The 26678-nt window shown below is 43.0% G+C and overlaps 1 protein-coding gene across 9 annotated transcripts in view; it reads right to left on the bottom strand.

The window, feature by feature from the left end:
- Positions 1 to 26678, bottom strand: part of LOC139382040 (potassium large conductance calcium-activated channel, subfamily M, alpha member 1a) — a 288548-nt gene that overhangs the window by 65287 nt on the left and 196583 nt on the right. For all 9 annotated transcript variants that reach the window (XM_071125988.1, XM_071125986.1, XM_071125985.1 and 6 more), the window contains exons 6-15: positions 21865 to 21940; positions 19796 to 19871; positions 18151 to 18321; positions 14189 to 14280; positions 7218 to 7328; positions 5567 to 5672; positions 5230 to 5312; positions 5082 to 5151; positions 4734 to 4889; positions 2237 to 2346 (exon numbers count right to left, since the gene is read on the bottom strand). In XM_071125988.1, coding sequence (XP_070982089.1) covers positions 2237 to 2346; positions 4734 to 4889; positions 5082 to 5151; positions 5230 to 5312; positions 5567 to 5672; positions 7218 to 7328; positions 14189 to 14280; positions 18151 to 18321; positions 19796 to 19871; positions 21865 to 21940 — 1051 coding nt within the window. The remainder of the gene's footprint in view (positions 1 to 2236; positions 2347 to 4733; positions 4890 to 5081; positions 5152 to 5229; positions 5313 to 5566; positions 5673 to 7217; positions 7329 to 14188; positions 14281 to 18150; positions 18322 to 19795; positions 19872 to 21864; positions 21941 to 26678) is intronic.

Here is a 26678-nt window from a genome sequence, read left to right on the forward strand (position 1 = left end):
ACAGAACAGTGGTTGTAGAAGTACCAGGGACAGAACAGTGGTTGTAGCAGTACCAGGGAACAAAACAGCGGTTGTAGCAGTACCAGGGACAGAACAGTGGTTGTAGAAGTACCAGGGACAGAACAGTGGTTGTAGCAGTACCAGGGAACAGAACTGCAGTTGTAGCAGTACCAGGGACAGCACAGTGGTTGTAGCAGTACCAGGGAACAGAACAGCGGTTGTAGCAGTACCAGGGACAGAACAGCGGTTGTAGCAGTACCAGGGACAGAACAGCAGTTGTAGCAGTACCAACGACAGAACAGCAGTTGTAGCAGTACCAGGGACAGTACAGTGGTTGTAGCAGTACCAGGGAACAGAACAGTGGTTGTAGCATTACCAGGGACAGAACAGTGGTTGTAGCAGTACCAGGGAACAGAACAGTGGTTGTAGCAGTACCAGGGAACAGAACAGCGGTTGTAGCAGTACCAGGGACAGAACAGTGGTTGTAGCAGTACCAGGGAACAGAACAGCGGTTGTAGCAGTACCAGGGACAGAACAGCGGTTGTAGCAGTACCAGGGAACAGAACAGCGGTTGTAGCAGTACCAGGGACAAAACAGTGGTTGTAGCAGTACCAGGGAAAGAACAGCGGTTGTAGCAGTACCAGGGAACAGAACAGTGGTTGTAGCAGTACCAGGGAACAAAACAGCGGTTGTAGCAGTACCAGGGACAGAACAGTGATTGTAGAAGTACCAGGGACAGAACAGTGGTTGTAGCAGTACCAGGGAACAAAACAGCGGTTGTAGCAGTACCAGGGACAGAACAGTGGTTGTAGAAGTACCAGGGACAGAACAGTGGTTGTAGCAGTACCAGGGAACAGAACTGCAGTTGTAGCAGTACCAGGGACAGAACAGTGGTTGTAGCAGTACCAGGGAACAGAACAGCGGTTGTAGCAGTACCAGGGACAGAACAGCGGTTGTAGCAGTACCAGGGACAGAACAGCAGTTGTAGCAGTACCAACGACAGAACAGCAGTTGTAGCAGTACCAGGGACAGAACAGTGGTTGTAGCAGTACCAGGGAACAGAACAGTGGTTGTAGCATTACCAGGGACAGAACAGTGGTTGTAGCAGTACCAGGGAACAGAACAGTGGTTGTAGCAGTACCAGGGAACAGAACAGCGGTTGTAGCAGTACCAGGGACAGAACAGTGGTTGTAGCAGTACCAGGGAACAGAACAGCGGTTGTAGCAGTACCAGGGACAGAACAGCGGTTGTAGCAGTACCAGGGAACAGAACAGCGGTTGTAGCAGTACCAGGGACAGAACAGTGGTTGTAGCAGTACCAGGGACAGAACAGCGGTTGTAGCAGTACCAGGGAACAGCACAGCGGTTGTAGCAGTACCAGGGAACAGAACAGTGGTTGTAGCAGTACCAGGGAACAGAACAGTGGTTGTAGCAGTACCAGGGAACAGAACAGTGGTTGTAGCAGTAGCAGGGAACAAAACAGCGGTTGTAGCAGTACCAGGGAACAGAACAGCGGTTGTAGCAGTACCAGGGAACAGCACAGCGGTTGTAGCAGTACCAGGGACAGAACAGTGGTTGTAGCAGTACCAGGGAACAGAACAGTGGTTGTAGCAGTACCAGGGAACAGCACAGCGGTTGTAGCAGTACCAGGGAACAGCACAGCGGTTGTAGCAGGACCAGGGAACAAAACAGTGGTTGTAGCAGGACCAGGGAACAGAACAGTGGTTGTAGCAGTACCAGGGACAGAACAGTGGTTGTAGCAGTACCAGGGAACAGAACAGTGGTTGTAGCAGTACCAGGGAACAGCACAGCGGTTGTAGCAGTACCAGGGAACAGAACAGTGGTTGTAGCAGTACAAGGGAACAGAACAGTGGTTGTAGCAGTACCAGGGAACAGAACAGTGGTTGTAGCAGTACCAGGGAACAGCACAGCGGTTGTAGCAGTACCAGGGACAGAACAGCGGTTGTAGCAGTACCAGGGAACAGAACAGCGGTTGTAGCAGTACCAGGGAACAGCACAGCGGTTGTAGCAGTACCAGGGACAGAACAGGGGTTGTAGCAGTACCAGGGAACAGAACAGCGGTTGTAGCAGTACCAGGGAACATAACAGCGGTTGTAGCAGTACCAGGGAACAGCACAGCGGTTGTACAGCAGCAGTAAAACAGAGCAACAGAATGTAGCAGAGAGAGTTACCCATACCGGCCCAAGGACTAAATCACTGTGGTGTGTCATACTTACTCACAGACTGCTGGGAAGGAGAGCCCCACAAAGGCACTGGACAGATACTCTGTGTACATCTCATTAGCTACCCCTTCTAAATAGTACTTCTGCCACGTATCCTCTTCAATCTGAGAAGCAACAAGCACAACATACATATATAAATATGTAAAGATACATATAAAGACATATATAAATACGTAAAGACACATATAGACATAAAAATACATATACAAATGGAAAATGTGTATAGTAGTAACTTGAGCACAGTTATAAGCCACTTATAAGCCCATCCTCAATAGCAGTCTCTTAGTGATGGAGGAGAAGACACTTTGATGAACTGCAGACACAGTCAGATCCTTAGACCATAATGAAACTTTATCCATGTCTCTTTATCATAACTACACCCCATCCTAACTGCTGTACAGGCTTTAATATGGGACTCAGAACACACTTCCTCTATAACTAACACACACACACTGTTTGGGTAAGAGCAATTGGTCAGGCATCTTTAGGGGAACACTAATCGAGGGGATCCTGCGGAGATGGCATCCATTATATTGTGTGTGTGTGTGTGTGTGTGTGCGTATGTGTGTATTTTTGGGTCTCTCATTAGCACCTTTCACTAACTTTCTGGTTCTCTTCCTGTTTCAATCACCTGTGATGACAAATCGCCATGACGACAGCCTTTTATCGCCCTGGTAACAAAACAAGGCCTGATGAACTTCATCCAGATCTGACCAGACATCCCTCCTTTCCCATTCACACACAGGCTCATTACAGACGTCTGCAGCAGAATGTGTCAGAACTGAACTATTTCTCCATGATGTGTACCAAAAGGCACCATATTCCCTATATAGCGCTATGGGCCCTGGTCAAAAGTAGTGCACTAAATAGGGAATAGGATGCCATTTGGAACGCATTCTCTGTAATTACCTAGTAAGAGTTGTGCTGAGAAAAGCTGTCAGACACATCACTCTTCACCTAGTTAAGAAGCCTCACAATAATCGGTCCTCAAGTGCAACCCACCATGCACTATAAGCATTCCGTTTCTAGCGTTGTGCCTTTAGGTTCATATGTTTATGGAGGTCGCTAAGTCGAAGGCATGCTGACAGAATCAGAAGAGGCCACCTCTATTACAGAACTATTTTAATTACTCCTGTCCTCTCTCTCAACCGCACAATGGTGCCATTCAAAATGGATCACATTAGCATTTATGATAGATTTTGAATAATTTCATGTTCTTCGGTCATTCACATCGACTCTCTGTTGCCAACTATTTTAATAATATACAGTATTCCATGTGTATTCATCCTGCTATTAAACCAGAGATGGTATGGTTTGAATATAGCGTTTTAGTTGACTTTGAGTGAAGCAAGGGCGTGCTGACTTGGTGACAGTATATTATGTACAAGTTGTTTCACTAGGCTTGGCCTAGCATGAGTTCTGACTGAATAGGGCTGTATCGCTTCACAACTCATCAAATAATGGTAACAATGATACTGTAGCTCTTCATTTCTTCCTCTCATGTGAAGTGATTCCTCCCTTCTTTGTCAGATGTTCATGCGGGCTACATCATATCCACTGAGCTGCCATAGACGATGAGGGATGACTTTCCTGAAAGCTTTGCAGCTGCCATATGGTAGATGATGAAAGCCGAACGTTTTAAATCCCTCTTTAATGAGGACAATGCCTTTTCATTCACAGCTTAGATCCCCGTTTATGGTTTAGCATCGATAGTCCATCTTTTCTACATTTCTTAGTCTGTTTTCATACAGGAAATATGGCCAGCAGATGTTCCTTCTCCATCCTGACCTTCGTCATCCCGCTCTTTATAAACTTCTCCATTATCTTTACGACAAGAAGACAAGCTCTTTCATATAGGGGAGCACCTCTGCAATGCTGAGTGCCAAATATCCTACAGATTATATATGATAAATCAGACTGACTGAAAGACCGTTACGATTCTGAATGAAAACACTCACTCAGAAGACCAGAGCTCAGTCCTCCCATGGAATCACTTACAGTATCTATCCTGTCCACAGTAAATACCAAAGTAAAACAACATTGTGAACAGGTTGTGTTAATGTTAAATTACTGTTATTGTGTCAACGTTACCTCTTATGACAGACCTCATTGTGAAAAGGTTGTGTTAGGGCTAGATTCAATCCCATCACCCCTTTTCGGCTATTCTAAAGGCCACGTTTACAAGTTTGCGGAGACCACATTCACCTTAAATACTGCATACTGTATGTTGGCTCAAACGGAAATTACCCTTAAATGTCAATCATGCTATAACGTGGATCTTCTGCAGACCAGATTGAATCTAGGCCTTAATGTTACCTTACTGTTATTGTGTCAACATTATCTCGATGACAGACATTGTGAAAGGGTTGCGTTAATGTTACCGTGCTGACATTGCGTCAAATAATTTGTGCTAATGTTCCCTTACTGATATTGTTAGGTTGATGAAAGAGATATTTGTGAAAAGGTCATGTTAATGTTGTATCAACGTTACCTCGATGAAAGACCTCATGGAGAAGAGATTGGCAAGCATGGTGGAGAGGCCCTGGGCTAGACAGCTCTGAGCTATGAAGCCAGCCTTCAGCTCTGCTAGACAGATCGCATCATCCCCCTCCTTCCAGTTCCAGCTAGGAATGTTGAGCAGGTGAGCCTACACGCACACACACACACGCACACACACACACACACACGCACACACACACACACACACGCACACACACACACACACACACACACACACACACACACACACGCACACATTACACATCTCCAAAGACATTTAAACCATAGTTATCTTATGTTGATCATTGCAGGAAGCATAGGAGTGATGTGCTGACCCTACCTTGTTATGGTATTGTAACATTTGAGTGATAATTCGTATCTTGGGGGAATAGTTCTTGATAGAGATGACCCTACAAATTCAAAAAAATATATTGAACACATACTGTAAACAGTCCTCTCTCCAGATTTGTTATCATCATCATCATTACCTCATGATGTTGGAGGCATCTTCAGCATCGGGATCTGGACAGTATTTATTAGCCAGAATCAGACAGGCGTCTGCTGACTCAATCTATACAAGGAACGATAAAGAGTTACACAGCAGAAACCCTCTCACCTTTAAATATTCACATTTCAACCCAAGATTGATCTTCCTCAGGTCAAAGCAAAGGTCCAACTTGGATTGAAACGTTGTCATTCTTAGATGGTGGGATCAGGAGCATTGGCCTTTTTTCGTATTTTCTTGTTTTCACACACAGCCTTTCACCTTGTAACTACAGTACGGTGTAATATGATTTATAACAGCAGTACATGTCAGTACAGTACCTTCACTCGGGCCAGATCGTGAGGGTTGAGAACAGATCCCTGGTAGAACTCCACTTGGGTAAAGTGGCGTTTGAACAAGGCTTCCAGCTCAAGATTAGGGGAAATACTACAGGAGCAGCGAGTGAGAGAGTGAAAGAGAAAGAGAGTGATAGTGCAAGGACATATACATGTTGGGATTTGAAGTTGTTAACTAATGAAGCAGAAACTCTTTCCGAGTGACTCACAAGCAGTGTGCTCTGTACTATACTCAATCAAGGGGTTGGATCCCATAAAAAAAAATACATACACTACATGGCCAAATGTATGTGGACACCTGCTAGTCAAACATCTCATTCCAAAATCATGGGCATTAATATGGAGTTGGATCCCCCTTCGTTGTTATAACAGCCTCCACTCTTCTGGGAAGGCTTTCCACAGGATATTGGAACATTGGTGTGGGTACTTGCTTCCATTCAGCCACAAGAGCATTAGTGAGGTCGGGCACTGATGTTTGATGATTAGGCCTGGCTTGCAGTCGGCGTTCCAAATCCCAAAGGCCAGTCAAGTTCTTCCACACCGATCTTGACAAACCATTTCTGTATTGACCTCGCTTTGTGCACAGGGGCATTGTCATGCAAACAGGAAAGGGCCTTCCCCCAAACTGTTTCCATAAAGTTGGAAGCACAGAATCATCTAGAATGTCAGTATATGTTGTACCATTAAGATTTCCCTGCACTGTAACTAAGCGGCCTAGCCCGAACCATGAAAAAGAGCCCCAGACCATTATTACTCCACCAAACCTTACAGTTGGCACTATGCATTTGTGCAGGTAGCATTCTCCTGGCATCCGCCAAACCCAGAACCCATTGGACTGGCAGATGGTGAAGTGTGATTCATCACTCCAGAGAATGCATTTCCACTGCGGCGAGCTTTACGCAACTCCAGCGAGCTTTACACTACTCTAGCCGATGCTTGGCATTGCGCATGGTGATCTAAGGCTTGTGTGTGGCTGCTCGGACATGGAAACCCATTTCATGAAGTTCCGTCGAACAGTTCTTGTGCTGACTTTGCTGCCAGAGGCAGTTTGTAACTCGTAGTGAGTGTCGCAACCGAGGACAGATGATTTTTATGTGCTTCGCGCTTCTGCACTCAGCAGTCCCGTCCTGTGAGCTTGTGTGGCCTACCACTTCACAGCTGAACCGTTGTTGCTCTTAGACGTTTCCACTTCACAATATCAGCACTTTCAGCTGATCGGGGAAGCTCTAATCGGGCAGAAATTTGATGAACTGACTTGTTGGAAAGGTGGCATCCTATGACAGTGACACATTGAAAGTCACTGAGCTCTTCAGTACGAGCCATTCTACTGCCAATGTTTGTCTATGGAGATTGCATGGCTGTGTGTTCGATTTTATACACCTAACAGCAACGGTTGTGGCTGAATTAGCCGAATCCACTAATTTGAAGGGGTGTCCACATAGTTTTGTATATATAGTGTAGATGTTTGATGCATACTTTATAAATACATTAGACCCCACATAAAAAAAGGGGGGGGGGGGGTCATGAGAGAAAGAATAGAGAAAAATACAAATTCCTATGCTTTATGTTTATAAAAAATATTTTTTACATTTTGTAATGTAATGGTTTAAATTCAGGGAGCGAAACATGTACTTACTTATGGAGAAAAACAATTTCTACATTGACATCATCCCTGTCCTTGTGTAGGAAGTCTTTGAGGAAGTTGGAGACACTTTCGAGCGTTATATGACCACAGACCACAATGTGCCTGGAGAAAGGGGGGGTGGGGTGAAATCAACCTGAGCAAGGCAACATAAATCACAACTAACACAGGAATGCCCCGAAAAGAACACACACATCATACCAAAGCACTCTCAACTCTAATTCCCAATAAAAAAACATTTGTGTCAGAAAAATATATTCAGAAAACTAGACATTACTTTTGGTGTTGTTGTTTTTTCAGTAAAAGAAAACAAATCCCCACAAGAGTGAAAAACGTAGTTTCCCCCTCCATGACATGACGTGTGCAACCAAACCCTGAACTTTAAGGAGACCTAAAATATAATCCTACAGTACACATTCTGGTACACATTCTGGTTTAGATTGTCATCCGTCCCCTTGGGTCAAACCGACCCTCTGAGAGCCGAATACATGTTGACAAACACATGTACATCAATACACGCACGCTTTCATACAAGGCATTACTAAAAGCCTTCTAAAGTGGTTTCTTGGTCTGCGGCTGACAGGACCTCTAAACAGAACTTGAAGCTGGTTGAGTGTGGATGGCAGGATAGTGTGTTTAAGTGAAGTGGAGTTCTATGTCAGACATAGAGCACTGCTGACTTCTGGGAGGAAGATGGATTTAGACAGATAGGGGATAGATCGGACTGGGGTCATGACTGGGGTCATGACCTTGTTTGTCCAATGGTTCCACTCTGGGCTCCAGTTTCAGATGGTGATGATCCAGTCCAGAGAGAGAGGCTCTCAGATAGAGGGTTTCACAGTAATACTCACATAGGATCTTCACTCATACCAGAGTAGATTTGAGTCAGTTTAAACACAGATGCATCTCCTAGTCACTGTAACATATCAAGCCTGTTCAGGTGACTGAAAATACATATTATTTAGTTCTGTTCTCCAGCACAAAGCAAAGATTTTGCAAGCTGCCTAGGGGAGGGTTTCCCGATGCCTCCATAGTTAAAGTAGTATGTTGATACACTACATAATCAAACTAATCCACAGGATTAAAGACCGTTTGAACTGTGCAGCTTTACCAATGGTCTCATTTGTACTGCGGTAGGAAAAACCAACTCAACGTCGTCGAGCCAATGTTCGACGTCACACCTCAAATGAAGAGAAACCCAAACATGCTCTTGTTGAGTCCAGCCTCTTGTCATCAAGGGGATTACATTGGACACAGAGACGGCGAACTACCCTAATTGCCCTAAAAAGACCTGTTAGACAATCTGTGTAATTACAATGTCTCTATTCAAGAGATGCCACAAGACAAGAAATGCCACAAGACAAGAGATGCCAGATGACAATTCGCTTCTGCAGCTCTGTCCCTGTATGCGATTGGTGGAGCAGTTAGACTGTCTGTGCATTGGGTTACTGACTGAAGAACTGTGGTCTGGCCTGATCACTACAAGACCTAACTCATCAGGCTCAATATGTTCTAACGGAAACAAACACTGATCCAAACCCATGTTCTCATACTGGGAGAAGATGAGACCATTGGATGATACATGAACTCCTGTTGTATATGCAAGACTCGACTGTAAGAGTGTGAGTGAATTCTCTCAGCACTCTCTCTCAGGAAGTCCATATGAGTTCCAGTCCAGATCAGTGTGTCCAAAGTGGCATTGAAACACATTGAAGAGGTCTAAAGCAGACTGATGCATATTTAAGTGGACTGAAGCAGACTGAGGCCAGGCTAAGGCAGACTGATGCAGGCTGAAGCAGATTGAGGTGGTCATGGCCAGAGGAAAGGAGTAGACATGATCTGGTGGACACCTGGTAGACATGGTGACAACACATGGCCTGGTAGCCATTGAACACAATGATCTTCACAGATCTGGCCTTCATTCCATGAAGTGTTTAGAAGAGCAGCGGTGATTGCATGGTTGGCCTTGGACTAACTATCCAGCGATGTGATGAGGCTGTGAGCTCTCTGGTGAGATCAGATGATGAGCAGAGGTCTCAGTGAGATGTCAACAGCCATTGGCAGAAGATGATGTGTCCCATTCAGGGAGACAAAAACATCAGTCATGTTTTCCTACTCCCAATGTCCTGAAGTCATCTTCAGAGGCTGAGTACAGTATATGGGATTTGTGCAGCGTAGTAAATGGTTTATTGTGGCTCCGCATTAAGACAGGCGCAGGAGCACTCACACACTCTCTCACACACACACACACACACACACACAAACACACACACACACCGAGTTCATCTCAGACATCTCATATCCATGTACACTACCGTTCAGAAATGTGGAGTCACTTAGAAATGTTGCCTTCTTTTTGTCCATTAAAATAACATCAAATTGATCAGAAATACAGTGTACACATTGTTAATGTTGTAAATGACTATTGTAGCTGAAAACAGCAGATTTTTTTTATGGAATATCTACATAGGCGTATAGAGGCCCATTATCAGCAACCATCACTCCTGTGTTCCAATGGCACTTTGTGTTAGCTAATCCAAATGTATCATTTTAAAAGGCTAATTGATCATTAGAAAACACTTTTGCAATTATGTTAGCATAGCTGAAAACTGTTGGTCTGATAAAAGAAGCAATAAAACTGGCCTTCTTTATAACAGTTGAGTATCTTGAGCATCAGCATTTGTGGGCCAGAAACAAAGAACTTTCTTCTGAAACCAATCAGTCTATTCTTGTTCTGAGAAATGAAGGCTAATCCATGTGAGAAATTGCCAAGAAACTGAAGAGCTCATACAACGCTGTGTACTACTCCCTTCATAGAACAGCGCAAACTGGCTCTAACCAGAATAGAAAGAGCAGTGGGAGGCCCCGGTGCACAACTGAGCAAGAGGACATGTACATTAGAATTTCTAGTTTGAGAAACAGATGCCTCACAAGTCCTCAACTGGCAGCTTCATTAAATAGTACCCACAAAACACCAGTCTCAACGTCAACAGTGAAGAGGCGACTCTGGGATGCTGGCCTTCTAGGCAGAGTTGCAAAGAATAGCCATACAGTATCTCAGAATAATAAATAAATAATAAAAACACAAACACTGGATAGAGGATCTCTGCCTAGAAGGCCAGCTACAATAGTCATTTACAACATTAACAATGTCGACTCTGTATTTCTGATCAATTTGATGTTATTTTAAATGGACAAAAACTTTGCTTTTCCTTCAAAAACAAGTGCCACCAAATATTTGAACGGTAGTGTATATATGAGTTATCAGTGGAGCTTGACAGATTTTTAAAGCGAAACCATTGTTGGGAGTATATAGCTTCAGTTGACTTCATTGCAGGATGGACAAACTACTGATAATTTTGCCTATTGGTGTGCCAGGGCTAGCATTATAAACAACACCTCAGTATCCAAGTCAAGCAAGGTATTTGGCTATATATATAAGGAGTAGTAAGGATATGATTCAAAATCTATTCATTGGTTTGCAAAAAATATAACTTCCTTTAGGCTTATTCGACCTTGGACTTAAACACAAAAACTCAAGATGTGTGTACAATCACGGTGGCACAGAACATATGAGAAAATATTACACACAAATACCAAGTGCCACAATAGAAGGTGCACAGCATCACACTAAAATGCACAAGGGAAGTTTGAGAACATGCATTACAGACCATGCAGGATTTCAACCTAACAAACCATATCATCAGAAACACATCAAATACTTCACCACAGCAAACAGACAGCTCAAACACCAGCAACAGAGGCCACACCATTGATATCGCTCTGATCCATTGGCTGATACTATAGGATGCAGAAAGAATGGCACCAAAACAAACATATCTCTTGTGTCTTTCACTCAACAGCAGCCTCTATCTCTGTAACTAGTGAAACACGGTGTAGCATTAAAAATACATTTTGCCTCAGAAACAAGGAAGATATATTTGGATGCTATCTAACCTGAATACTGGAGATATTATTCATACTCTAATGTTACTCATGTAGGTAATTCATGTAGTTTATTCATGTTCAGTATCACATTAATTATGGTATTTATTTATGTTAATACATCGTGCATTAAATTCCCTAATGCGTACTGTACATATTATATAATATGTTTGACTGGGATGAGAATCTCCAGGTCTCCACACCTCAGACTACAAGCCCTCACAGGCCTACAGAGAACTAACACATTCAGAGTACTGCAGGGTTCAGCCAGGGATTAGCCCAGTTTCCATACCAGTCCCTCTGTTTCAGTGGGGGCTAATGGAAACCACAGAGCCCTAATAAGAACCACAGTGCAGTCGAGAGCCAACAGAACGCTCGTCGTTATGACATCAGTCTAGGCGACGTGAGATCTGTCACTACACTGACTGGTGTGTGTGTGTGTGTGCATGCACGTGTCGTGAAATTGTATTCTATATCTACAGATAAAACACTTAAAGATGTATAATATTAACTGGAAGTTGGAAATCTTCCTAACCCACAGTTTCGTGAACTTAACTTGTTTAGATTTTTCCTTGCCCAAAAAGTGTACTCTCCATAATGAAACAATAAACCATTATGACAAATGTGTTTGTATATGTGTCTTGATATGTACATATAAAGTATGAACCCATACATACAGTATATAACATAACAATACACATATCATTGTGCCAGTCTGAGCCTCTGTGCTTGGCGGGCTGACCTGGGGGCCCGATTACTACCACATGTACAGTACAGCCAGGGAAAAGGAGAAGGGGGAGGGAGAGAGAGAGATAGCAAGAAATGGCGAGAGAGAGAGGTACAGTAAAGAGTGAGTGAGAGAGTGTGCGAAAGGGGGAGTGAGGGAGAGGGAAAGGTGGCGAGAGGGGGAGTAGGCAGTTTTGACAAACCCTTCTCTCAACACCCTGTCAGTGAACGGAGACGCAGGGCGCCAGCCAAACATAACATCTCGTTAATCTTGTCTCACTGAGGGGAAAAGGGGTAGAGAGAGAGAGAGAGATCGAGGGGGATAAAGGAGAGAATGAGGGAGAGTAGGATAAAGAGAAGGAAGAAAAAGCGGGAGAGGAAGAAAATAGTAAGGTAGAACATATAAAGACGGTGGGAGAGAGAGAGATGCAGGAAGTCTCTTCATTCTGCTGAGCTAAACTATTAGGAGCAGTGAGGTTAGTCTGGGTCTAACTAAGAGGTTAGTTAGTCTGTGTGATGTGCTGTTGAGCCAGTAAGGTTTGAGCCACAGAACCAGGGACTCAGCCCCACTGTACATACACACACACACACACACACACCACAGAACCAGGGACTCAGCCCCACTGTACATACACACACAACACAACAACCTGTGTTCTGAACGTCCACATACACACACACACACACACACACACACACACCACCGCACACAACACCACAACCTCTTGCCCACACAACCACAGCCACACAAACCAAACAACGCGACACCACAGAACCAAGCGGGCAAAGCAAGCCAAGAGCAATCGAGAGCCTCCAATGAGAGCGAGGCATCCAGCATTCAGGGTGTGGGAGCTGACTGAAGATCATGGCCAGAGTCATGTCGAGCAGAGATGATGCGAGTGAGCGGTTAATAAGAGTCATGTCACACAGTGATGATGCGATGGGGCTGGTGGTGACAAGACAGGAAGTTGAGCTTTTTGTCAGGTTTGTCATGGGAACCATGAAGCATGAAAAAGCCAACAGAGCTGAGCTCAGGTCACAGAGAACATGCAGATAAATGATGCAAAAAAAACACAAAAACATGTCTTAATCAAAGTAACTCAAGCAAAATGAAAACAAGAAACAAAATCATATCCTGCAAGGTCATTGAGATTGATGATGCTACTAAAAGACCACCAATAATAATGCAGTTGAGGATGAATGTATTTTTCTATTTTCTTGTGAAGCAGAAACGTGTACTTTTTAGAGCTGATAGTAGGGGTTTCATGACTAGTTATTTTACAATGATGTATCATCATGACCCTGATTCGTCCTTATAGTGAGAGCACAATTGAAGGAGGAATGTCATTGGACGGTCTCGGAATTAATAAGTAGGACAACACATAACAGTACTGTACATAATTAGGAATAAATCATCACATATTAATAGCATATGTCTATAATGTAGTCATGAAAGCTCTAGTTTTCAAATTAAATTCAAATGCAGCACATAGGATGTATCAAAGTAAAAAAATAAAAACAAAAGCACAAGGATGGACTTCAGGTAATCATTGAGTGAGGGACAGAGTGAGAAAGAGAGAGTGATCGAGAGAGATAACAAGAGAGAGAAGAAAGACAGGGAGAGAGAAAGATAGCAAGAGATCGAGAGAAGGAACAAGAGAGAACACGAGAGAGACAACGAGAGAGACAGCAAAAGAAAGAGAGAGAGAGCAAAAGAAGAAAGACAGAGAGAATAAAAGAGAGAGAATAAGACAGAGAGAGAAGAAAGACAGAGAGAGAATAAAGACAGAGAGAGAATAAAGACAGGGAGAGAATAAAGACAGAGATAGAATAAAGACAGAGAGAGAATAAAGACAGGGAGAGAATAAAGACAGGGAGAGAATAAAGACAGAGAGAGAATAAAGACAGAGAGAGAATAAAGACAGAGAGAGAGAGAAAAATAGAGAGAGTAAAGGGACATGGACATGTGTGTCCTTATGGCCAAGGTCTCCAGTCACGCAGTGTGACTTTAAAGTAATGGTAACTTGGTGAATCAACCCCCATATCACTCTTAACCTGAGGGGGAGCACTTGTGTCACACAACCACACCTTGACTGGATTTGGACTTACTTTCTGCCTCGTGTAGAGTTATAACTCCCTCCGTATTTCTTCCGATTAAGGATGAGAGCAGCAATTTCTGGCACGTAGCGAGCAAACATGGCCTACATGCATGAAACAGAAAAAAGAAAAGGGCATGCAGAAAGGGTTCTACCGCGTACAAGGAAAGACAGCAGAACCTTCCGGAAAATACTTACTTTCTCCCATTAACCGCACTATAGGAACCACCATATTTCTTGCGGTTTCCTATTAACTCTATGATTTCAGGGACGTAGCTGGCAAACATGGCCTAAGGAGAAGATGGGAGACAGAAGAAGAGACTAAAAAAAGAGACTACGCCATAGAGGAGGTGGAGGGGGAGTCGGCTAGCGGGCCCTTGAATCCAAACAGATTTCTGGCGAGGGGAGGGTGGGTGTTTTTTTAAAGATATCAAATAAATGTGCAAATGCTGAAAAACTGGGGGGATGAGTGTCCAAAAGTTTATCTCGTAGTTCTCACTTAGCACTGACACTAAAGAAGAGAACAAACTAAGAGATAGTGAGATGCATTGCCCAATCAAAGTTTTAAAAACATATTTGGGGAGCAAAAATAGGAAAGAAAACGTTTTAATTAAGAAAACCCCAGTTTTTAAGGGTCATGGGTTTTGGGAAGAAAAAATGTAAAGCGTAAATATCACCACAGCCGTCCAACAACGGTTGATCTGTGATAGGATCTAAAACATCTGGAAGTAGCAAAGAGAAGAGGGGAAAAAAACCTATGTGCCATGTTTTGTCCAACAAACACCAATGATGTGGCAGGTTGATTTGAGCAGGCCGGCCTGATGGTCCACAGCTGCAAAACACATTAAGACTCATTTGGAGGGCAGTGGGAATGAGCTGGATGCATTTTGCAAAGTTGCAGCCTCCTGTCCTGTCCGGAGGTACTTCTCTCTTAACTGCCTATGTCAACAGCAATATCCCGCTAGCACTGTTTAGCCATTTTTGATAACTCTTTAGCTGCTGAGCTTTTTACTAGCCATTTATCTACCCACTAACTGTTTAGTTATTCACAAAGTGTTGTTTGTAAACCGTTTAGCGAACTGTCTAGATTGTTGCTATCCATTTAACTACCCCACTACCTGTTGAGTTGCATGCTAACCACCAACCTTTGAGAAGTTAGCTAACCTTATAGCTATTCACAAACTGTTGAGCTGTTGCTTACTGTTTAGCTGTCCACTAACTATTGAGCTGTTTGCTAACCATTTAGCTATCTACTATCTGTTGAGCTATGTGCCAACTGTTCAGCTATCCATGATCTATTTAGCTATTTTGTAACCGTTTTGAGCCTTTAACTAACCACATAACTATTCACAAACTGTTGAGCTGTTGCTTAATGTTTAGCTATCCACTAACTATTGAGCTGTTGCTTAATGTTTAGCTATCCACTAACTATTGAGCTGTTGCTTAATGTTTAGCTATCCACTAACTGTTCAGGTTTTTGCTAACTGTTTTTATGTTGACATTTTAGTCATTTAGCAGACGCTCTTATCCAGAGCGACTTACAGTAGTGAATGCATACATTTTCATACTGGACCCCCTTGGGAATCGTACCCACAATCCTGGCATTGCAAGTGCCATACACTACCAACTGAGCTACACTCTACCAACCGAACTGTTCAGCTAACCATGAACTATTGAGCTATTTCATTACTGTTTTATCCATTAACCTTTTACTAAGCCAATATACTCACGAAACCCAAATCCAGGGGAAATAATGTGTTACGATGTGAGGTTGATGTGAGCGCTGCTTTGAGTTTGATCTGGGTTTACAGAATCACCACAATGGAGTAATTTAATGGCACTCCTGATAGGAAACAGACCTACTGCTGCCAGACCTAAACAGCCTCCAGACAGAGTAACACTCTTTCTTTCTTTCTTTCTTTCTTTCTTTCTTTCTTTCTTTCTTTCTTTCTTTCTCTTTCTTTCTTCACATCGCTATGACAACCACACGGCACACTCTCAAACAGCTGGAGGTCATCTTCTATTGGATCATATGAGATGGATCGAGTTACAGGCTAACAGTCTAAACTAACATAAATCTGTTTAGCTGCAGTGAGCCCATTTTCGTCTAGGGGGTGCTGTTCTGACTGGGGTTAAATGTCAGAGTGTAAAGAGCTGCGGTCGCTATGGTATCACTCAGGCTGGCCTAGGCCTGGTCTTCCTGCCACTGTGTTTGTTGGAATAGTGGGGAGGGACACGAGAGGAAGGGGGTAGTCCTGAAACAACAGACTGCTTTAACAAGAACAGCAACAACCGCATTATCAATCTGCTAGTAGCACATTATCTTATAACTCTACTCTTCAGACAAATACAATCCACAAGCTATAGGGAGGGAAGCAAGACATGAGTGACTATTGTCAAGTGCAAATATACAGTAGGCTACTACAGGAGGCATCACAGCAATAGTCCTAATAGACAAATAGCATCAATAGTAACCTAAGCAGGTACTTACAGCACTTTCAGAAAGTATTCAGACCCCTTGACTATTTCCAACATTTTGTTACGTTACAGCCTTATGTTAAAATTGATTAAATTATTTGTTACCCCTCACCAATCTACACACAATACCCAATAATGACAAAGCAAAAACAGTTTTTTAGAAATGTTTGTAATTGTATTAATAATAAAAACAGAAATACCTTATTTACATAACTATTCAGACCCTTTGCTATGAGACTCGAAATTGAGCACAGGTGCATCCTGTTTCCATTCATCATCCTTGAGATGTTTCTACAACTTGATTGGAGTCCACCTGTGGTAAATTCAATTGATTGGACATGATTTGGAAAGGCACACACCTGTCTACAGTATGTAAGGTCCCACAGTTGACAGTGCATGTCAGAGCAAAAACCAAGCCATGAGGTCGAAGGAATTGTCTGTAGAGCTCCGAGACAGGATTGTGTCGAGGCACAGATCTGGGGAAGTGTACCAAAAAAATGTATGCAGCATCAACACAGTGGCCTCCATCATTCTTAAATGGAAGAGATTTGGAACCACCAAGACTCTTCCTAGAGCTGGCCGCCCTGCCAAACTTAGCAATCGGGGGAGAAGGGCCTTGGGCAGGGAGGTGACCTAGAACCCCATGGTCACTGACAGAGCTCCAGAGCTCCTCTGCGGAGATGGAGAACCTTCCAGAAGGACAACCATCTCTGCAGCGCTCCACCAATCAGGCCTTTATGGTAGAGTGGCCAGACGGAAGCCACTCCTCAGTAAAAGGCACATGACAGCCTGCTTGGAGTTTGCCAAAAGGCACCTAAAGATTCTCAGAATGCTCTGGTCTGATGAAACCTAGATTGAAATATTTGGTCTGAATGCCAAGCGTCACGTTTGGAGGAAACCTGGCACCATCCCTACGGTGAAGCATGGTGGTGGCAGCATCATGCTGTGGGGATGTTTTTCAGTGGCAGGGAGTACATTGATGAAAACCTGCTCCAGAGCGCTCAGGACCTCAGACTGGGGGTTAAGGTTCACCTTCCAACAGGACAATGACTCTAAGCACACAGACAAGACAACGCAGGAGTGGCTTCGGGACAAGTCTCAGAGTGTCCTTGAACATCTCTGAAGAGACCTGAAAATAGCTATGCAGCGACCACCCCATCCAACCTGACAGAGCGTGAGAGGATCTGTTTTGTATTTTTTTATACATTTGCCCAAATTTATAAAAACCTTTTTTTTCTTTGTCATTATGGGGTATTGTGTGTAGATTGATTGAATGTTTAAAACATAGAATATACTTGCAGTGAAGCCGCTCAATAACTACATCACATTAGTCATCTAACAGACTCCCATCCAGAGCGACACACAGAAGCAACCAAAAAAATGTTTTTAATAAATTTTAGAATAAGCCTGTAACGTAACAAAACGTGGAAAAAGTCAAGAGGTCTGAGTACTTTCCGAATGCACTTACTATACTGTACATACACTTACTATACTGTACATATAAAAATAGGTAAGCTTAACAGTGCTATGTAAACATTGCTAACATTGATGAAGACATTGAAAGACTAACTGTTCTGTCTGGTATAACAGTTCTATATAGTGTGAAAATGGGGACAGGCGGGTTGGGGGTGGGGGGGAAGGGGGCAAAGGGGGGAGGAGGGGAGAGAAAAACATTGTTTTACCAAACCCCCAAGGATGAAGAAGACCATGAACAGGCGTCCCAGGGTGGTTTTTGCATAGACATCCCCGTAGCCCACTGTTGACATAGTGACCATGAGCAAGTAGACACATTCCCAATAGGAAAGTGACTGGGAATTTTGGAAGTTTTCCCAAGGATCCCCTGAGTTTTCCACCTAAAAACGGGAGCGGGAAAGAGATTTGAACAGGGTAGAATGTCAGTCTTAAGCAAAAACATTGGAAGGATTTTGATCACAACCCCTGAAGCAGGTTCTATATGTTCTGTGCATGCAGGTGCTCTAGGTTTGTCTTACCATCAACATGGTCTTAAGAGTCAATCAAGCCAGCATTGCAGAGTTTACACAGTAGCCAACAAACATGTCTTCCAGTGGACTAATGCATTTCCGGCGTGGTTGAGGATGCTGTGACACTATCAAGTACCTCCTCCACTGGTTAGTGCCTCCAGTTCGGAAACAAGTGAACTGAACTGAACACGACATGGTTCTGACACTTAGGGCAGCAGTTTGCAAACAAAGGCCCTGCATATAACCTTCTCAACACAAGTTTGATTGAATCTGGCCCTGCTGAACTATCGTGCTTTCACTCTGATCAGACAAAGCAGCATTTCTGGAACCTTAATATTGAGATGATGCTGCCATCTAGTGTCAGGAGGTTAGAGGTATCCTCCTGCATGTTCTAATGCTATATTAGTTGGTGTGTTATTGTACTGTTGGTTGAGCCATTGACATAAATGTACTGACAACTTGAGCCAGCTGTGTGTAAGAAATAAGAGAAAAACTGAAAAAAGGACAGACATTGTTGATTGATTGAGCTGTCATTTCACTGATAAAAAGGACAGACATTGATCTGTAGTTCTACTGATTGATTAAAGCGCCCCTAACTCTTCATCATCACATGGAAACACCCTCTATTGGCCGGTCCGAAGGCAATCCCTAGCCCCCTCCCCTCGGGTGGCAGCACATCTGAACTGGGTGGATGGGGGCTATACAAAGATGGCGCCCACCTAGCCTTTTTAACTAACATGCCGATTCCCAAATCAAGCCCGGGCCACTACCCCCTAGGCCCTGCTGTGGATCTGAGAGGATCAGATAGGTTTAAGCAATATGGTCATTTTCTGCTTCACCTTGCCTTCAAAAAGGCTGGGGATTTTCATACAGTTACGGGCACCGAACATGTTGTATTTTGGTACTGGCAGAACTATTGCCGTAATGGGTGCTCTAGGGTAACCCAGCAACACGGCGCTCTAGGGTATCCCAGCAACACAGCGCTCTAGGGTATCCCAGCAACACAGCGCTCTAGGGTATCCCAGCAACACGGCGCTCTAGGGTATCCCAGCAACACGGCGCTCTAGGGTATCCCAGTGTAGGTTCTTTTTTTAAACTACATTTTTAGTGCCCACAACTGTATATATTTTGTTCCGTATTGCTTACATACCTATCCGATCATTTCGGACATACAGGAGTCCCCGGGGGGTAGGAAGTAGGGGTTGGTCAGGGACCCTTCAGCACTTCAGATCTGCCACACATCCAGGGGGAAGGGAGGGGCTAGAGGTTGTTTTCGGACCAAGCGTTAGGAGTTCTCACCTCCCTTACTCCCCCCGTAGCCCAACCCCCCCGCCCAGCCACTTACCAAATGTATGAATCCGGCAGCTGTTAGCCATGTGCTTATGAAGATGGAACACAGGTTCACCAGCTTGATGGAATTGCTGGGTAGAATAAGAACCATAAAAATCTCTCAAAGAGATCCAGACCAGGTAAGGGTGACAGAAAGAGAATAATGTAATGGGAAAGGCTCATCTATTGGGTCTGAGATGGTGAGGCTAGAAAACACCTGGCTTAGGTTGTAAAGTACCGTACTGTCCTGTACATGTACTCTCTGCTCCTGTCATTATTTTATCATTACGTCATGTTCTGTCTTTATGTCTGGCATGGTATGCCAGTAAGATGCTAAATAAAATGTAAGATGCAAGTAAAAAACAAAATGTAAAAAACAAAATGTTCTATTCTTTTCTCTTTCGCTAAGCCAGGAAATGAATGGGACTGTGGGTCTCTAGGGGGGTGGGATCAGGTCAAAAACAAAAATGCAATAAAACCAAACAAAATTCATTAAGCTGAAAGGGATTACTCTATTGAACTGCTAAGAACGTACATTATGTCATGACAGCTTTTGTGGAATGCTGTTGCCAGCACTCTAACCATCATCTTGTGTTGTGTTTCCTACATATAGTCAACAGCTACTGTAGTGCCTATTCTTGCCCTGGTGTAATAGGGAACGTGTCATGCTTTAGTTCAGGATCGGTCCACATACATCATACACTTTCCCTTTCCCTCCCCCTCTCTCTCTCTCTCTCCCTTTCCCTCCATCTCATTCTCCTTCCCTCACTATCTCTCCCTCACCTGTACACGAGGGCTAAGCCACAAAAAGAGAGGATTACTGTACATTAATCAACGTCTCTGTGTTTACAGTGTTAAGAGCCCAGAAAGGACAGGAGAGGCACGCTGGGCCAAACAGTCATCAAGAGACAACCTCAGTGACACTTTACTGTACAGTCCTGCTATTTACTCAGCCACTACATGGGGAAATGAACGTTAAAATACATAGTAATTACATAACAATTTCAGATGACATGAGTGAGATTCATTGGAATAAGCACCGTGGGAGCTACAATATGTAACATTTATACCAGGGAGTATACTATATGTGACATTTATACCAGGGAGTATACTATATGTAACATTTATAGCAGGGAGTATACTAAATGTAACATTTATACCTGGGAGTATACTATATGTAAAATTTATACCAGGGAGTATACTATATGTAACATTTATAGCAGGGAGTATACTAAATGTAACATTTATACCTGGGAGTATACTATATGTAACATTTATACCAGGGAGTATACTATATGTAACATTTATACCAGGGAGTATACTATATGTGACATTTATACCAGGGAGCTACTATATGTAACATTTATACCAGGGAGTATACTATATGTAACATTTACACCAGGGAGCTACTATATGTACCATTTATACCAGGGAGTATACTATATGTAACAGTTATACCAGGGAGTATACTATATGTACAATTTCTACCAGGGAGTATACTATATGTAACATTTATACCAGGGAGTATACTATATGTAACAGTTATACCAGGGAGTATACTATATGTACAATTTCTACCAGGGAGTATACTATATGTAACATTTATACCAGGGAGTATACTATATGTAACATTTATACCAGGGAGTATACTATATGTAACATTTATACCAGGGAGTATACTATATGTAACATTTATACCAGGGAGTATACTACCTGTAACATTTATACCAGGGAGTATACTATATGTAACATTTATACCAGGGAGTATACAATATGTAACATTTATACCAGGGAGCTACTATATGTAACATTTATACCAGGGAGTATACTATATGTAACATTTATACCAGGGAGCTACTATAAATGCTCAATGCATGCTTTGAAGAGTTGTTACCACAGAAGTTTAAATGTGTTAGTATAAGTCTGGAACAGGACTGTAAAATAAAGTGTTACAGCAGTGTCCAGAGAGTGTCTAGAGAGCAAACCTGACCCCGAGCTTCTATGTCAGATGGATTCTGTAGATAGTTGTTGTGGTGCTACCGTGCTGGAGTGGTGGCGGTAGTCCAATGAAAGCCCTATACTTACCTTGTTTTTAAGATATTCAAAAACTGTAAAATTTCTGAGAACTGTATCAATCTCAAGGCTCTCAGGAATCTTAAGCCTGAGAGAGAGAGAGAGAGAGAGAGAGAGAGAGAGAGAGAGAGAGAGAGAGAGAGAGAGAGAGAGAGAGAGAGAGATAAGAGAGATAAGAGAGATAAGAGAGAGAGAGATAAGAGAGATAAGAGAGATAAGAGAGAGAGAGAGAGCGAGAGAGAGAGAAGAGAGAGAAGAGAGAGATAAGAGAGAGAGAGAGGGAGCAAGAGAGAGAGAGGGGAGCGAGAGAGAGATATAGATAAGGGAGAGAGAGAGAGATAGAGATAAGAGAGAGAGAGAGAGAGAGAGAGCGAGAGAGAGAGATAAGAGAGAGAGAGAGAGAGAGAGAGAGAGAGAGAGAGAGAGAGAGAGAGATAGAGAGAAATAAAGGTTAATAATCATACATAAAAGGATAGTGTTTTACAGTGTGGCCTGTCACCTATAAGGAGGATATACTGTAAAATAGGCCTATATACAGTACAGTAGTGTCATGTACTGTAAACTGAGTGTCCTACATGTGTCTGAGTCCAGCAGTTAGAGAAACAATGCAACACCTGCCTCAATGCCAGTTTACATAACACCAATATATTCCCTGCTCTGATCTACCGTGTGTGTGTGTGTGTGTGTGTGTGTGTGTGTGTGTGTGTGTGTGTGTGTGTGTGTGTGTGTGTGTGTGTGTGTGTGTGTGTGTGTGTGTGTGTGTCATGCATACCAATGTGTATTTCTATTAATTCTGGATGGAATAACTTACACTAGTAGTGACTGAGGTTAACAGGGCAGGACAATGTTAAACAGTTACTTATCTTTGTATTTTTCAAATCTCTTTGTATTTTTTCTGTTCATAGTTTAATTCATGGTTGATACCAGTGGAGGCTGGTGGGAGGAACAATAGGAGGACAGGCTCATTATAATGGCTGGACTGGAATAAATGGAACGGGGTAAAACATGTGGTTTCCATATTATTCCATTCCAGCCATTACGAGCCTCTCCTCCTATAGCTCCTCACACCAGCCTCAACTGGTGGAGACATCTGTAAACAAAATAGTTCTCTCCTGCGTACAGTGAGAAAGTGCTTGGAACTATCATGCAGCAAGACCATACAACACATCAAACTGCAAGCTTCATCACACGTAACAGCTACAGTACCACAAATATTTGTATACACGGGCCACGCGGGAATCAAACCCACAACCCAGATGCTACCATCACCCTTTCCCCCCCCAACATACTAAGCCATTGGAACCACACTGCAGAGTAAAGAATAAGAATCATAACCACAATGAGAGACTCCACACCCTTCCCAGACCTTGGTCCTTACCGCATTTGGAGATAACTAGATAAATTCTTTGAACATGGCCCAGACCCCATGTTCTACCATTCTTATCCCATTTTAAGAGGAAGTGTAGATTGTGATTCCTACTTATATAAACTATGTTTAAACAGACAGGACCACAGTTTGACTATGGACCCATGGATCTCTATTGTCACCCCATTTGGAAAGGAAGCGTATACTGGACGAGCCAGACTGTTTGAACATGACCCAGACCCCATATATTCTACCATTCTTACCCTACAGAGTAACTACAGTGCCTTGCGAAAGTATTCGGCCCCCTTGAACTTTGCGACCTTTTGCCACATTTCAGGCTTCAAACATAAAGATATAAAACTGTATTTTTTTGTGAAGAATCAACAACAAGTGGGACACAATCATGAAGTGGAACGACATTTATTGGATATTTCAAACTTTTTTAACAAATCAAAAACTGAAAAATTGGGCGTGCAAAATTATTCAGCCCCTTTACTTTCAGTGCAGCAAACTCTCTCCAGAAGTTCAGTGAGGATCTCTGAATGATCCAATGTTGACCTAAATGACTAATGATGATAAATACAATCCACCTGTGTGTAATCAAGTCTCCGTATAAATGCACCTGCACTGTGATAGTCTCAGAGGTCCGTCAAAAGCGCAGAGAGCATTGTTACGTTCCCCAGTTTATGTGTTGTAGTTTGTGTATTTGCATGTGTTTTATTTCAGGAAATGGCTTCCTGAAATCCCTCAAGCAGCTGATTGGTCGACTCCAGGGCTAATTGGAGAGCTGACCCCGCCCCCTCGTCAAGACACAGCTGTCTCCAATTATACATTCATTCTGAAGCTATATAAAAGCCAGTGTTCTGTTCAGGAGAGAGATTTTGGAGGTAGGGATTGCTGAGAGAGATTTTGCTAGAGAGATTTTGCTGAGAGTGGGTATGTTCTGAGTTTGTTGCTCAGGTAGAGCTTAGTTGATGTCCTTTGTTTCTTAGTTTGTTTGTAAAATTGTGTAATATTCTGTTTCATTTGTTCCCAGGGGGGAAGGGGAAGGCACCTTGGGAGTGCTTAGGCAAGAGGCCCGCGGGCATACATATACCCGTAGTATATTAACTGTCTAGGCACACTAGGTAAGACCTGGGCGGACCACCCCCTGTATTTTGGTTAGGGCACCAGGTGGTGCTAAATTAGGTAAGTAGTGGGTAGGCAGGTAAGATAGGAGAGGGGGGGAGGGGCTTTGAGATTTACTTTCTTTGCTTTGGTTCCGTCCAGCCCCTTTTCCCCATATTACCGTGTACAGGAATAAAGTCCTTGTAAAACGGTACCACATTCTGCCTGTTGTCATCCTTACTCGCACCTACAGTCCATACCTTTTTCACTTCACAGAGAGTTTAGTTGTAGCAGGGTGTTGCGTTCCCTCTTCATAGAGGCGTGCGTAACAAGCATCATGAAGAACAAGGAACACACCAGGCAGGTCCGAGATACTGTTGTGAAGAAGTTTAAAGCCGGATTTGGATACAAAAAGATTTCCCAAGCTTTAAACATCCCAAGGAGCACTGTGCAAGCGATAATATTGACATGGAAGGAGTATCAGACCACTGCAAATCTACCAAGACCTGGCCGTCCCTCTAAACTTTCAGCTCATACAAGGAGAAGACTGATCAGAGATGCAGCCAAGAGGCCCATGATCACTCTGGATGAACTGCAGAGATCTACAGCTGAGGTGGGAGACTCTGTCCATAGGACAACAATCAGTTGTATATTGCACAAATCTGGCCTTTATGGAAGAGTTGCAAGAAGAAAGCCATTTCTTAAAGATATCCATAAAAAGTGTCGTTTAAAGTTTGCCACAAGCCACCTGGGAGACACACCAAACATGTGGAAGAAGGTGCTCTGGTCAGATGAAACCAAAATTGAACTTTTTGGCAACAATGCAAAACGTTATGTTTGGCGTAAAAGCAACACAGCTGAACACACCATCCCCACTGTCAAACATGGTGGTGGCAGCATCATGGTTTGGGCCTGCTTTTCTTCAGCAGGGACAGGGAAGATGGTTCAAATTGATGGGAAGATGGATGGAGCCAAATACAGGACCATTCTGGAAGAAAACCTGATGGAGTCTGCAAAAGACCTGAGACTGGGACGGAGATTTGTCTTCCAACAAGACAATGATCCAAAACATAAAGCAAAATCTACAATGGAATGGTTCAAAAATAAACATATCCAGGTGTTAGAATGGCCAAGTCAAAGTCCAGACCTGAATCCAATCGAGAATCTGTGGAAAGAACTGAAAACTGCTGTTCACAAATGCTCTCCATCCAACCTCACTGACCTCGAGCTGTTTTGCAAGGAGGAATGGGAAAACATTTCAGTCTCTCGATGTGCAAAACTGATAGAGACATACCCCAAGCGACTTACAGCTGTAATCGCAGCAAAAGGTGGCGCTACAAAGTATTAACTTAAGGGGGCTGAATAATTTTGCACGCCCAATTTTTCAGTTTTTGATTTGTTAAAAAAGTTTGAAATATCCAATAAATGTCGTTCCACTTCATGATTGTGTCCCACTTGTTGTTGATTCTTCACAAAAAAATAGTTTTATATCTTTATGTTTGAAGCCTGAAATGTGGCAAAAGGTCGCAAAGTTCAAGGGGGCCGAATACTTTCCAAGGCACTGTATGTCACTAGATCTTTATTCTTACCCCACAGAGTAACTATGGCACTAGATCTTTACTCTTACCCTACAGAGTAACTATGGCACTAGATCTTTATTCTTACCCTACAGAGTAACTATGGCACTAGATCTTTATTCTTACCCCACAGAGTAACTATTGCACTAGATCTTTAGTCTTACCCCACAGAGTAACTATGGCACTAGATCTTTATTCTTACCCCACAGAGTAACTATGGCACTAGATCATTATTCTTACCCCACAGAGTAACTGTGGCTCTAGATCTTTATTCTTACCCCACAGAGTAACTATGGCACTAGATCATTATTCTTACCCTACAGAGTAACTGTGGCTCTAGATCTTTATTCTTACCCCACAGAGTAACTATGGCACTAGATCTTTATTCTTACCCTACAGAGTAACTATGGCACTAGATCTTTATTCTTACCCTACAGAGTAACTATGGCACTAGATCTTTATTCTTACCCTACGGAGTAGCTATGGCACTAGATCTTTATTCTTACCCCACAGAGTAAATATGGCACTAGATCTTTATTCTTACCCCACAGAGTAACTATGGCACTAGATCTTTATTCTTACCCCACAGAGTAACTATGGCACTAGATCTTTATTCTTAACCCACAGAGTAACTATGGCACTAGATCATTATTCTTACCCCACAGAGTAACTATGGCACTAGATCTTTATTCTTACCCCACAGAGTAACTATGGCACTAGATCATTATTCTTACCCCACAGAGTAACTATGGCACTAGATCTGTATTCTTACCCCA

Source organism: Oncorhynchus clarkii, chromosome 23 (genome assembly GCF_045791955.1).
Source record: "Oncorhynchus clarkii lewisi isolate Uvic-CL-2024 chromosome 23, UVic_Ocla_1.0, whole genome shotgun sequence".
Lineage (NCBI taxonomy): Eukaryota > Metazoa > Chordata > Actinopteri > Salmoniformes > Salmonidae > Oncorhynchus > Oncorhynchus clarkii.